The sequence below is a fragment of the Notechis scutatus genome, chromosome 8 (genome assembly GCF_049901735.1).
Source record: "Notechis scutatus isolate UNSWTSFEM ecotype Mainland chromosome 8, rNotScu1.2, whole genome shotgun sequence".
Taxonomy (NCBI): Eukaryota; Metazoa; Chordata; class Lepidosauria; order Squamata; family Elapidae; genus Notechis; species Notechis scutatus.
The window spans coordinates 25,734,084-25,746,558 of NC_142016.1; the positions used below are offsets into that span (position 1 = coordinate 25,734,084).

The 12,475-nt window shown below is 53.8% G+C and overlaps 1 protein-coding gene across 2 annotated transcripts; it reads left to right on the forward strand.

The window, feature by feature from the left end:
* The first annotated feature begins 366 nt into the window (after positions 1–366).
* On the forward strand, positions 367–8,257 carry DMWD (DM1 locus, WD repeat containing). 2 transcript variants are annotated; one of them, XM_087971276.1, is made up of 4 exons: positions 367–507; positions 1,482–1,644; positions 3,729–4,988; positions 7,479–8,257. In XM_087971276.1, the coding sequence occupies exons 2-4, from the start codon at positions 1,543–1,545 to the stop codon at positions 7,524–7,526; spliced, it is 1,410 nt and encodes a 469-aa protein (XP_087827402.1). In that variant the 5' UTR covers positions 367–507; positions 1,482–1,542; the 3' UTR covers positions 7,527–8,257. The 2 variants fall into 2 exon arrangements, with proteins under 2 accessions (XP_087827402.1, XP_087827403.1); XM_087971277.1 differs by lacking the exon at positions 367–507 and having other exon boundaries at positions 1,482–1,664.
* Positions 8,258–12,475: the final 4,218 nt, after the last annotated feature.

Consider the following 12,475-nt stretch of genomic DNA (forward strand, 5'->3'; position numbering starts at 1 on the left):
TCGCCTCCGCGCGACTTCCGGCGCGGAGGCGAGCGCGGGGTCGCAACTTCCGGGAGGCGGCGGCCGGGCCGGAGGGAAGATGGCGGCGGCGGTGGCTCCCCGGCGCCGGCCCCGGACGGAGGCTGCCCCCGCCCCCGCCGCCCCCGCAGGCGCCGCCGCACGAGATCAAGAGCCAGTTCCGCACCCGCGAGGGCTCCTACCGGCTGCTGGGCGGCCCCGAGCCGCGCGCCCGACCCGCCGCCGCCCCCGGAGCCCCGCCCGCCGCCGCCACCCCGGCCCCGCCGCCGCCCCTGCCGCCCCCCGCCGGAGCCCCCGCGCCGCCTGCCCCGTCGCTGCCGCCGGTGCGGCTCTCGCTGGTGCGGCTGGGCCTGGCCGGGGGAGGCGAGCCCTGCGCGGACGGAGAGGCGGGCGGCCCGGGCGCCTGAGCGGAGCCGCGTCTGCTTCAACCTGGGCCGGGAGCTCTACTTCTACTCGGGCTCCGCGGGCGCCGCCGGACGGGGAAGAAGGGTGAGCCCCGGGGAGGGGCGCTGGGTGGGGTTCCCCTGAGGTGGGGGGAAAGGGGGTGCAAGGAGGATTTGGGGGTCCGGGAAGGGCGGGGACAGCAGTCGGAGGGGCTGGAGGGGAGATCCGAGGCTGGAGGGGGGAGGGGGAGATCCAGGGTGGGGGGTGTATGGAGGATTTGGGGAGACCCGGGAGGGGAGAATCCACTTGCCAAAGCTACAAGGTCTCAGCCCAGAAGAAGCAAAGCAGAACTGCCCAGGGAGGGTGGGGGCAGCAGGTGGGGTGGGGTGGGAATGGACACTGAGATGGGGCTGGGGGGAGGCACCCAGGTGTGGGGTGCAAGGAGGACTTGGGGAGCCCCCAGCAGTTGGAGGGGGCTGGGGGGGGAGAGATCGGGGTGGGGGTGGATGGAGGCAATGGGGGGGATGCCAGAAGGATTTGGGGAGACCCTGGAGGGGAGAGTCCATGTGGAGGATGGGCAAAGCTGGAAGGTTTGGGCCAAGAAAAGGCAAAGCAGAATTGCCCAGGGGGGGGGGCAGTGGGGGGGCGGAGAGGGAGATCCAGGGCTGGGGGGTGGGAGTGGGGGCTGGAGGGGTCACTGGGGTGGGGGCAGATGGAGGCCAGAAGGATTTGGGATTTGCTTCAGTTCAAAGGGGGAAAATTCCAGGAAGGTCCAAGTTTCCTTTTGGGGAAAAAGCCCTTTGGGACAACCATGACCGGGAGGACTGAGAATCTCCACTGACCCCTGGCAAGGAAGCTTCCCCCAAATTGGAACCTCCAGTGGGGGCTTTTTTGGCCAATAAAGAACTCTTTCATTAATAACAGTCAAAATAGGGAATCTAAATTTTTGGACTGACAGTGGGCAAGCCTGAATTATTCATGGCTGCTATAAAAAGGACCAGCCAGAGACCAGCTTTCTTTAATGTGAGCTCCTGGCCTCTTGCTTTTTAAATATCTCTCGTCTTTCGTGACCTTCCCAGTCCATCGATCTGAAGAAACCCATCGACAAGCGGATCTATAAGGGGACGCAGCCCACCTGCCATGACTTCAACCAGTTCACGGCGGCTTCCGAAAGCATCTCCCTCTTGGTTGGCTTCTCAGCTGGGCAAGTGCAATACTTGGATCTCATCAAGAAAGATACCAGTAAGCTATTTAATGAGGAGGTGAGTCCAGGGGAGCATGGCTGACTTACAGAAGACGGTCTTTGTAGCTCAGGGTGGAATTGGAGGGTCCTTGGTGCTCCCTGAGCTTGGTGTCCATGCAGACGTTTCATGACCCAACTAGGTAACAACATCCGTCCTAGAAGGGAGTGGGGATTGTGGGTAGGAGAAAGAGGAGGATTGAGGGGTCCCAGATGCTCTCTGAGCTTGGTAGTTTCTTGCAGACGTTTCATGGCCCAACTAGGTAACAACGTCAGTGCTAGAAGGGAGTGTGCAGGGGAAGAGAAGAAGGAAGAGGAGGAGGAGGAGGAGATCGTCTCTGGGGTCCTTGGTGTTCTCTGAGCTTGGAGGTTTTCTTGCAGACGTTTCATGACCCAGCTAGGTAACATCATCAGTGCTAGGAGGGAATGGGGTTTGCTTTCTTTTTATATGCAGTGCCTTGCTCTGTCAGTATTGGTAGAAGTATTCTTAGTGGTGCCTTGATTTGGCTATGGCTTACTATTGTTGGTAATGATTGTTTATCAACACTTAGATGAGCAGAGATTAACGCCAAAATCAACACCAGACCACCCATCAAGCAGTAAACAATACCTCAACCAAAGAACTACCAACTCAAACAGTAAACACAGAATAATCGAGGAAACTACCAAGAAAACATTTCTACCAACACTTACAGGGCAAGCCAGTATAAATAAACAAACCCCGCTCCCTTCTAGCACTGGTGATGTTACCTAGCTGGATCGTGAAATGCCTGCAAGGAAACCACCAACCTGGGGATCTTTCGGCTCAGCCCGGCTCCGTTCAGTGGGATCAGGCAGCTAAAATAGCTTCTGGATCTCCGAATCAGAGACTGTCGTTTCCCACATTTCTGGCTGCCGCTTGCTTGGGATTTATGCAACTTCTAGAGCTGAATATCTGGGAAAGTCTCCCCTGTTTTCAGTCTCTACTTAATGACTTCCTCCCACTACTGATTGTAATTAGCAGATTAATCAAGCGGCAGCTTTATTGCAGCCCTTCTCAGACCGTACGGCTTGTGGTTTTGCAGCTTTGACAGAAAGATGACTCAAAGCTTGAGCTCTGTGGGTGGAATCGTGCAGCAATTAACCCTCAAATTTGCATGGTGCCTTGCGATCTCCTGGCTGTTCTGAGACTTAAAATGGGGTCGCCTTTTCCTGCAGGGAGTGGTTTCCAGGGACGGATCCAGTAGGCGCTCCAATCCATCCCATCTCTCGGATGCTGGCTTAGATTTACAAAACTCCCCACGCGAAGCAGGCATTCGGGACAATCTGGATGTTTTTTGTGCTTTTGCTCTGTCTTTATTATTGTTTTGAAAGGTTCTTAATTTGTAATGTCTTTTTGGGGGGATTGTAAGCTGCCCAGAGTTATTCGCCGAGATCAGGGGTCTCCAAACTTGGCAAGTTTTAAGGCTTGTGGACTTCAACTCCCAGAATTCCTGAACTAACCTGACTGGCGGAGGAATCCTGGGAGTTGAAGTCCACAAGCCTTAAAAGTTGCCAAGTTTGGAGACCTCAGATTTAGACAAAAGTCAAGAGCAGCAGCCAGGGACACACAATCACACACAAACCTTCCTATTTGGAAGCATTTTTAATTTCTCCCCCTTGGCATGAGTATTGGCAGCTCTCAGCCGTTCAATTTGGGATTTCCAAATTGTTTCAAATATTGGGGTTCAAGGAAGCCATTGTAGGATTTTTTTTAAAAATTAAAGGTAGCAAAGATGCTTGGCCTTAAATTCTGTAGAGCAAAGGCCTTCCAACTTGGCAAATTTAAGGCTCGTGGACTTCAACTCCCAGAATTCCGGAGCTAACATGGAGGAATTTGGGGAGTTGAAGCCCACAAGCCTTAAAGCTGTCCAGTTTGAAGACCCTTGTTCTAGATGACCTCTGTCTAGCAATCGGGGTCCCTTTCAGGAATACGGAATGGGCTGGATTTTTTTCGGGCGTGCTCAGAATTTGCCTGCAATTGGGGTGGGGGGCTGAGAGGCCCCTGAGGGTCTTTTTCACCTTTTGTTTCTGTCTCTCTCCACCACCACCCCCCAATTTCCCCCAGAGGCTCATCGACAAGTCCAAGGTCACCTTCGTGAAGTGGATCCCCGAGTCGGAGAGCCTCTTCCTGGCCTCCCACGCCAGCGGCCACCTGTACCTGTACAACGTGGAGCAGCCCTGCGTCTCGGCCGCCCCCCAGTACACCCTCCTTAAGCAGGGCGAGGGCTTCACGGTTTACGCCTGCAAGAGCAAGAACGCCCGGAACCCCCTGCTGAAGTGGGCGGTGGGCGAAGGGGCCCTCAACGAGTTTGCCTTCTCGCCCGACGGGCGCTACCTGGCGTGCGTCAGCCAGGACGGCTGCCTGCGCGTCTTCCACTTCGACTCCATGCTGCTGCAGGGCATGATGAAGAGCTACTTTGGGGGGCTGCTGTGCGTCTGCTGGAGCCCCGACGGGCGCTACGTCGTCACGGGGGGCGAGGACGACCTGGTCACGGTGTGGTCCTTTGCGGAGGGACGGGTCATCGCCCGGGGCCACGGCCACAAGTCCTGGGTCAACGCGGTGGCCTTCGACCCCTACACCACCAGCACGGAGGACGAGGAGAGCGGGGAGCTGAGCGGCAGCGACGAGGACCTCCAGGATCCGTCCGAGTTTGGGCGGGTGAGGACCAGCAGCACTCTCTCCCACCTGTCCAAGCACAGCGCCAAAAGCACCCCCTCGGTCACCTACCGCTTCGGCTCCGCCGGGCAGGACACCCAGTTCTGCCTCTGGGACCTGACGGAAGACGTCCTGTACCCCCACCCGCTGCTGACCCGCACCCGAACGCTCACCAACGCCTTCGGCGCCGGCATCCCTCCCTCAGGCAGCGGGGGAAGCAACCTGGCCGCCGAGTCGGGCGGCGGAGGGGGCCCGCTCCCCCGCTCCCTCTCCCGCTCCAACAGCCTGCCCCACCCGGCCGTCACCGGCGCTGCCAAAAGCCACGCGGCGGACGGGACGGTGCCCTTCAGCATCGGCAAGTTCGCCACCCTCACCCTGCAGGAGCGGAGGGACAAGAACGCGGAGAAAGAGCACAAACGTTACCACAGCCTGGGCAACATCAGCAAGAGCAGCGACAAGCTGAACGTGGTGCCCAAGAGCAAGCTGGACACAGCCAAGGTGTTGGGCACGGCCCTGTGCCCCCGCATCCACGAGGTGCCCCTGCTGGAGCCCCTGGTGTGCAAGAAGATCGCCCACGAGCGGCTGACGGTCTTGCTTTTCCTGGAGGACTGTATTATCACCGCCTGCCAGGAAGGCCTGATCTGCACCTGGGCCAGGCCAGGCAAGGCGGTAAGTGGGCATGGCGGCTCTCTCCGGCTGGGTTACTCATCGCTTAGACGTCTCCTTCAAGAGGGGAAGAGCCCTGGTGGCTGCAGGGGTTAGGATGCAGCATTGCAGGCTGACTCGGCCCACTGACAGCAGTTCGAAGCAGTTCGATTCTGACCAGCTTCAGGTTGACTCAGCCTTCCCATCCTTGCGAGGTCTATAAAATGAGGACCCAGATTATTGAGGGCAAAAGGCTGACTCTGTAAACCTCTTAGGGCTGTAAAAGCCCTGTGAAGCGTTATATAAGTGCTATTGCTAAGTGCTAAGGAAGGAAGGAAGATGGAGGGAGGGAGGGTGAGCCCTGGTTAGACAGTGGTTAGAATGGAGTATTGCTGGCTAATTCTGCCCACTGCCAGCAGTTTGATCCTGACTGGCTAAAGGTTGGACTCAGCCTCCCATCCTTCCGAGGTGGGTAAAATGAGGGCCCAGATTTTTGGGGGGCAATTTGCTGACTCTAAACCGCTTAGAGGGGGCTGGAAATCACCGTGAAGTGGTATATAAGTCTAAGGGCTATTCAGTGTTTGAGCTGGGATTGGCCAGCACTCTTCAGTAGGTGAGGCTTCTTCCAGTGTAGCTCTTGAAGTACGACCACAGTCGAGTTCAGAATTTCTGTTGCTAAGCAAGGGAATTGTGGAGTGAGCCATGCCTCCCTTTATGACCTTTCTGGCCACAGTGGTTAACTGAATCCCACAATCAATAAGCAAATCCGGTTTCCGCTCATTGACTTTGTTTTTCGAAAGACGACTGGGAAGGGTCACACATAGCGACTGTGTGAGCCCCAGGACATAAATAATACATGCCGGTTGCCAAGCGTCAAGAATTTTGACAACCGCAACGGTTGTGTCGTAAGTCACTCTGTTCCGTGCTGGTGTAACTTCAAAGGGTCACTAAATGAATAATTGTGAGGGCTACCTGTAATTTGAGATTCCATGAGGAGGACGTGAGACGCGGTGGCTCAGGGACCAAGACACTGAGCTTGTCGATAGGAAAGCTCGGCAGTTCAGCGGTTTGAATCCCCAGCACCACAGAACGGAGTGAGCTCCCATTCCTTGTCTCAGCTTCTGCCAACCGAGCAGTTCAAAAGCATATTTTAAAAAATGCAAGTAGAAAAATAGGGACCACTTTGGTGGGAAGGTAACAGCATTCCAGGCGCCTTCGGCGTTTAGTCCTGCCGGCCACGTGACCACGGAAACATCTTCGGACAGCGTGGCTCTTCGGCTTCGTAACAGAGATGAGCAGCGCCCCCTAGACCCGGGAACGACTAGCACGGATGTCCAAGAGGAACCTTTACCTTTAAGGAGGAGGGAGAGGAGGAGGAGGAGGAGGACTGTGGGGTCCTTAGTGCTCTCTGGGCCCAGTTCTTTCCTTGCGGACGTTTCATGACCAAACTAGATAACATCATCAGTGCCCTGATACCACGTTCAGCCCTGACCTAGGAATATTCTCTTCTTCTGTACTTGGTTCCTGCTGCTTTAAGATGCCCTTGAGGTTCCCTCCTGTGCAAATCTGACTTCTCTTTATTTCTAGTTGCATTCCTGGGTTTATTTAGCCTTTATTCTCCAGCCAGAGATCCGCTCTGCCTTAGCCAGCTGGTGGAGCCGGTGACCACTAGATCCTGTAAGCCTGTCCCGGGGCAGATCCAGGTAGATAAGCAGAGAGCGATGGCTTGGTTAACTGTAAAAGGCCAGAATCGCAGGCCAGAAGGAAGATGTGACATGATTAATTGGTAGGTAGGAAGCACCGATGACCAGCTCAGACTAATTTCACCTCTGCGGATTCACCCCACAGGACTAACTTGTGGTCATCCGTCACCCTGTGGAGATGGCAGCAGAGTCAGACAGTGGGGAGGAACATGGGCCAGTCGGGAGTTTGGGGAGGACTCGGACGAGGGTCCTGCATCCAATGCAGAGATGGGGCCAGGGCCATCTGGGAGTGGGGTGCTGACTCTGGAGCCTCTGGAGTCTGGCAGCAGCGAGGAAGAGGAACCAGGGGAGCCTGTTCCCAGTGCACGCATGCACAGAGCTGCCAGAAGGCAAGAGCAGCTGGGACAAAAGGGGCAACTTGGGAGTAAGGCTTGGAGATGATTGGCCCTCCCATAAGACATAGAGGAGGAGCAAAGGGACAGGGACCTTTGCAGGAAGCAACTTTGTCCACTCTGTTCGGATTAAACCTTAAAGCTCTGTGGGGACTTTGTATTCAGTTTAGCTTTTTACAGTTAATTTAGCACTTCAGTTGTTGGCAGCCATTCGAAGGAGAGAAAAGTGGGTGCTTATCTCGAGGAACTGTTTGGGGGACTCATGGCTGGGAATGAACATAATTCCCAGCATTGAAATAAAAAGAGAGTTGTTGGGACTAAGCGTGTGATTAATTATGGTCTCAGGGAGTCTGGTTAGAACATAACTAGCCACGTGGATATTTAAACCCTGCCCTCACCTTTTGATTTTTTTTTTTCAGATCCTGAATTCCCAGAACGGGGGCTCTCCCAGCGGCACAATCGTGTAAGCGGCACTAACTCAACGCTCGGCTTGGATACTGGATTGGAACTGATTCCGGTTCCTTCGCTCCACGCAGCAAACGTGACCAAGACGGGAAAAGTTTTCTGACATTTTCAACGTGTGTACAGGTTGTCTCTCTCCCCCGCTCCCTCCCTCGCCTGTGAAACCTGACTGTGTGGCAAGTTGGAATCCTTAACCGTTAACCTCTCGAGGCCGACGACGTTAGTGCAGGATGAACGGCGGCCTCTCCGCTATTTAAAAGTATTAATTAACAAACTCTTTTATTTAATGTTGAGGTTTGAGCACAGGGTGCTTGGAGGGGCTGATTTTGCACAAAGGTGAACTGAGCTATCCTGTCCTCCCCCCTTTCCCCCCTTCCATCCAGACAGAAATTCGGGTTGCTCTTTGACCCAGCCCAGCCTATCCCTAACTCCCATCTTCCTGGCTGCTTAGGGGGGAGAAAACCCTCCCAGAAGGAAAGTTTTTGTACAGGGTAGATGACCATCACTCCCTGCTGCGTGTAACCGTCCTTTTCTTTCCCCTCCCTTCCCTCCTTCCCCTCTGCTTTAATCCCGTTTTTGCACAGAAAGTTCCAGTATTTCTGCCGACCGGAGGTAGCCATCGTACCTCTTGTCCGGCAGAGGGTTCTCTCTCGGACTTCCTCCGCGGACGCTCCTAAAAGACACTGCTTACAAACCTTTTGAGATCCAGCGCGATGCTGCCAGGGAATTCTTGCCATCCGTTGTTTCCGGCGTCCTTTGTTGTGTGGCGGGGCCTCGCCTTCCGTTTCCTGCCTCCCTCTCGGTCCCCTCCAAAGCAAAATGGGAGTTTTTCTGCCCATCGGTTGGTCCTCGTACCGCAACAGCCGTGGGCGACGACCTGATGTTTCTCAAGGAGTATTTCATCCACCGATTCCGCTCCTTTCTCCATCCCACTCACGCCAGGGGTGGGTGGGTCTCGGGACCGGCAATTTCTGGCCACATTTGATTCTTTCTCTCCGACACATTTTTTTGGGGTCATTGCTGACCGTTACGCATTGGCGATCCCAGCACATCCACACTGTTGATTTGCGTAGACCGGTTCCGCAACCTTTAATGAAACTCCATCCAGGCCGATGCTTCTCGGCCACTTGAAGAGGTGTGGGCTTCAACTCCCAGAAGTTGCTGGCTGAGGAGATTCTGGGAGTTAGACACAGTCCAGCAAGTCTCCAAAGTAGCTAAGATTGGAGACTACCCTGACAGATCATCCTTCTTGCCTCTTCCAACTCTATCATTCCTGGCTTGCTGAGCTGATTCTGGGAGTTGCAGTCCACAAGTCTTAAAAGTGGCCAAGGTTGGAGACCCCTGACTTAGATCATCCTTCTTGCCTCTTCCAACTCTATCATTCCTGGCTGGCTGAGGGATTCTGGGAGTTGAAGTCCACAAGTCTTAAAGTGGCTAAGGTTGGAGACCCCTGACTTAGATCATCCTTCTTGCCTCTTCCAACTCTATCATTCCTGGCTGGCTGAGGGATTCTGGGAGTTGCAGTCCACAAGTCTTAAAAGTGGCCTAGGTCGGAGACCCCTGGCTTAATCATCGAATCTCTCTGACCTGTTGGGCCTGGACCTATGGCTGGGAATTCTGGGAGTTGAAGTCCTCCAGGCTTAAACTGGCCAAGGTAGGAGACCCTGCTCTAGACTACGTAGCTGCAGCATCTGACGCTTGTCCGGTCAGTTGCTTACTTTGTTTAGCTTAGGTTCAGAGGTTCACCTCCTGGGGAAGTTCTTTTTGGTCACAAAAAGTAAATATTTAGGATGGTTCCTGGCAAATCCTGGCTTCTAGAGCTACGGTCCTCCCTCTTGACGTGACCGACTAGTCCAGACAGTCTTGGTCTTTCGGGAACGCTGGTCAAGGTTACGTGGTCATGAGGGGCCCTTGGTGCTCTCTCGGCATGGTGGTTTTCTTGCAGACGTTTCATGACCCAAACTAGACAACACCAGTGGTAGTAAGGAGTGGGGTTTGGTGAGCAAACCTCCCTCCTTACCAGCTACTGATGATGTTGCCTAGTTGGGTCATGGAACGTCTGCAAGAAAGCCCAGAGACCCCCTCGTTTCAACCCTGAGCTACAAAGACTCTCCTTGATTGCTAGGTAGTCACGTTCCTGGGTTGGTTATTTAAGTCAGTAAAGCTGTATTTTCCAACCTCAGGAACTTTTAAAGATGAATAGGCTTCCAACCCCCCCAGAATTCCCCAGCCCCAGGATGCATTCTGGGAGTCGAGAGTCTAAACTTCTTAAAGTTGCCCAGGAAACGACAGAACAAGACGTTGAATTCTCGTTGGCTCTCAGCTTGCTCAGCCTGAGCCAGATTTTAAGCCGGGGTTGCATAAGGCCAACGAGGAAGGTTTCCCAACCCAGCTGCTCCAAAAACAAGATTCAGAGCCAAACCAAAACATGTTTTAAAAGGCGTTTTAAATTTAGCACGAAGTCTGAAAAACATCCCGACTATGTTTTGGGCCTGTGGACAATTAAGGGATAGTCTTGGCGTCTTTTTATTTAGAGAGAGAGAAGCTGGAATTGCATTATGGGTGATTATAAATGTCAAAATATGTTCGTTGTTTCCATCAAGGATCTTTCCTTTGAGAGACGCATATTTTGGTTGGCTTTGAATCGGGTTGGTTGCCACGGTGCCGATTTTTAACCAGTTTTAAGCTTCCCAGTGGACTTGATCAGTGAGAAGAAAAAAAATAAAGAGCTTGGCTTACATTTAGCGGCTATATAAGACAGCAGTGAGGTATAAATGAATAGCATTTCTACAGATGCCCCATTGAATTGTTGGGTGCCCATTAGAGCAGGGGTCCCCAAACTTGGCAAGTTTAAGACTTCTTGGGCGTCAATTCCCAGAATTCCTCCTCCAGTCAGGTTAGCTAAGGAATTCTGGGAGCTGAAGTCCACAAGTCTTAAAACTCTGCCAAGTTGGAAGACCCTGTGCATTAGAGCAGGGTGTCCAACCTTGGCCACTTTAAGCCTGGAGGACTTCCACTCCCAGAATTCCTCCTCCTCCAGCAAAAGATGCTGGAGTGGAAGTCCAAATCTTCTTGCCAAGGGAGTTGAAGTCCTGGCCCAGGCTTCAACTCCCAGTGGCCAAGTGGGGAATTCTGGAGTCGATCCACCCCTGCATTAGAGCAACGTTCTCCACCTTGGTCACTTGAAGTCGTGTGGATTTCACCTCCCAGAATTCCCCAGCCAGCTTAGCTGTAAGTCCTGTAAGTCTCCGTGGGAAGCGACACTCTCTCTGTATAACTTGTCTCCTCTGTCGACTTTGTAGGTTATGCGCAGTCCGAGCTGCGCTTTGGAGTATTCAAATCATGCTCCATCTGATTGTGCTGATACCCAAGCAGGGGTGGGGGAAGAAACCCCCAGCATTTTGATGAAGCCGTAGGAAAATTCACCTGGTAGGACCGATTCCTGAAAGCCCAGTCGATCGTGGGAGGAGTGGGGTATCCCTTGAGATCCCGGGAATGTTTTGTGGGTCTGTTTCATCGCTGGCAATTTCCTTGCTCGGGCCAAAGCTCTGCATTCGTTCGAGTTGACCAGGGTTTGTGTGTGCGAATGCTCGGCACAATTCCCATACCCAACAAGGGATCGTTCGCAACGCCGTCGGCTTCGTTCAGGGCCCCTTTCGGGCTCTGCGGGTTGCAAAATTCAGCCCAGCCGATCGAAGACACCCACCCACCCACCCACCCCCAGGGTGAACGGAGGACCGAACACAACGACAGGAGTGTCTCTTCTTCCCCCAGGATTAAAAAGCCATACAACTGCGGACCCCCCTCTGCTTCATCTGGAAGTGAGGAAGGAAGGAACTTACATTCCCCCCATCAGTTCCACTTGGATTCTTTGCAGCGGGATGGACAAAAAGACAGTATTAATTTGCTTTTCCTTCTTCTTTTCCCTGACCTCCCCCTCTCCCCCCTATGCATGTCTGCCCCCTGTGACCTCTGTAAGAAGCCAGCTGGTGTCTGGCAGCCAAGATCTCCCCTCCCTCCATCTTTTTGCCTTCCTTCCCCCCTCCAAAGAAAACCACATCTGGAAACTGCCGACAGCAACGCTGTTCCTCCCTCTGTCCCGTCTCACCCCCCCCGGTGCCTTTCGTTAACTTTACTACTACCTGCTCTAAACGTTTGTTACTGTCGTGTCTGAAAAAGCGTTTAAATTATAGAAATGGTGAATGCCTATTTATACTAAAGAGACCAACATTTTCGCAGCTCAAGACTCCCCACCCGAGGACTGTTGATTTGACGGCAGGGGATTTGGGGGCGCGATTGGGGGGGTGGGGGGGAAGAGAGCGGGAGGGGGGGCAGGCTTGCAAAAAAAAAAAAAATCAAATTTGAGAGGTAATCCTCGACTTAACACCCACGACGGACACCCCCCGAATGTCTCTCACCGAGCAAGACCGAGGTTAGAAGTGAACTTTTTGCTCCCTCGTACAACTTTCCTCGCCGCGGTCTGTTAAAGCGAATCGCTGCGCGATTTTTAAGCTTAGCCACCTGGTTGTCAAAAGTGGATCTGGCTTCCCCTGTCGAATTTGGTTGCAAAAAAATGGTGTGTGTGGAGAGATCACGGGACCCTCGGGGATGCCGCAAAGTGAGCCAGTGGCCAAGCGCCTGGATTCTGATCATGTGGCCCCAGGGCTGCTATGACGGTCGTAAGAGTGGAAATGGGTCCCAAGGGGCTTTCCAGGGCTGCTGTAAATTCGAACGGTCACTAAATGAACTGTTATAAGTCGAAGGACTAAACCTGCAAAAGGGGGAAAGGCCTGGTGGGAGGGGATTGTGGGAACCCAGGTGCTTGCGCTGGATTCCTCCCACAGGTATCTGTGTGCGCACCTGTGCCCTCTCACAACGCACCGGGCGCTCCCGCCCCTCCTTTCCCACTCAGTTCCAGGTGCAACGTCCTACTAAAGATTCTCCTTCCAGCGCA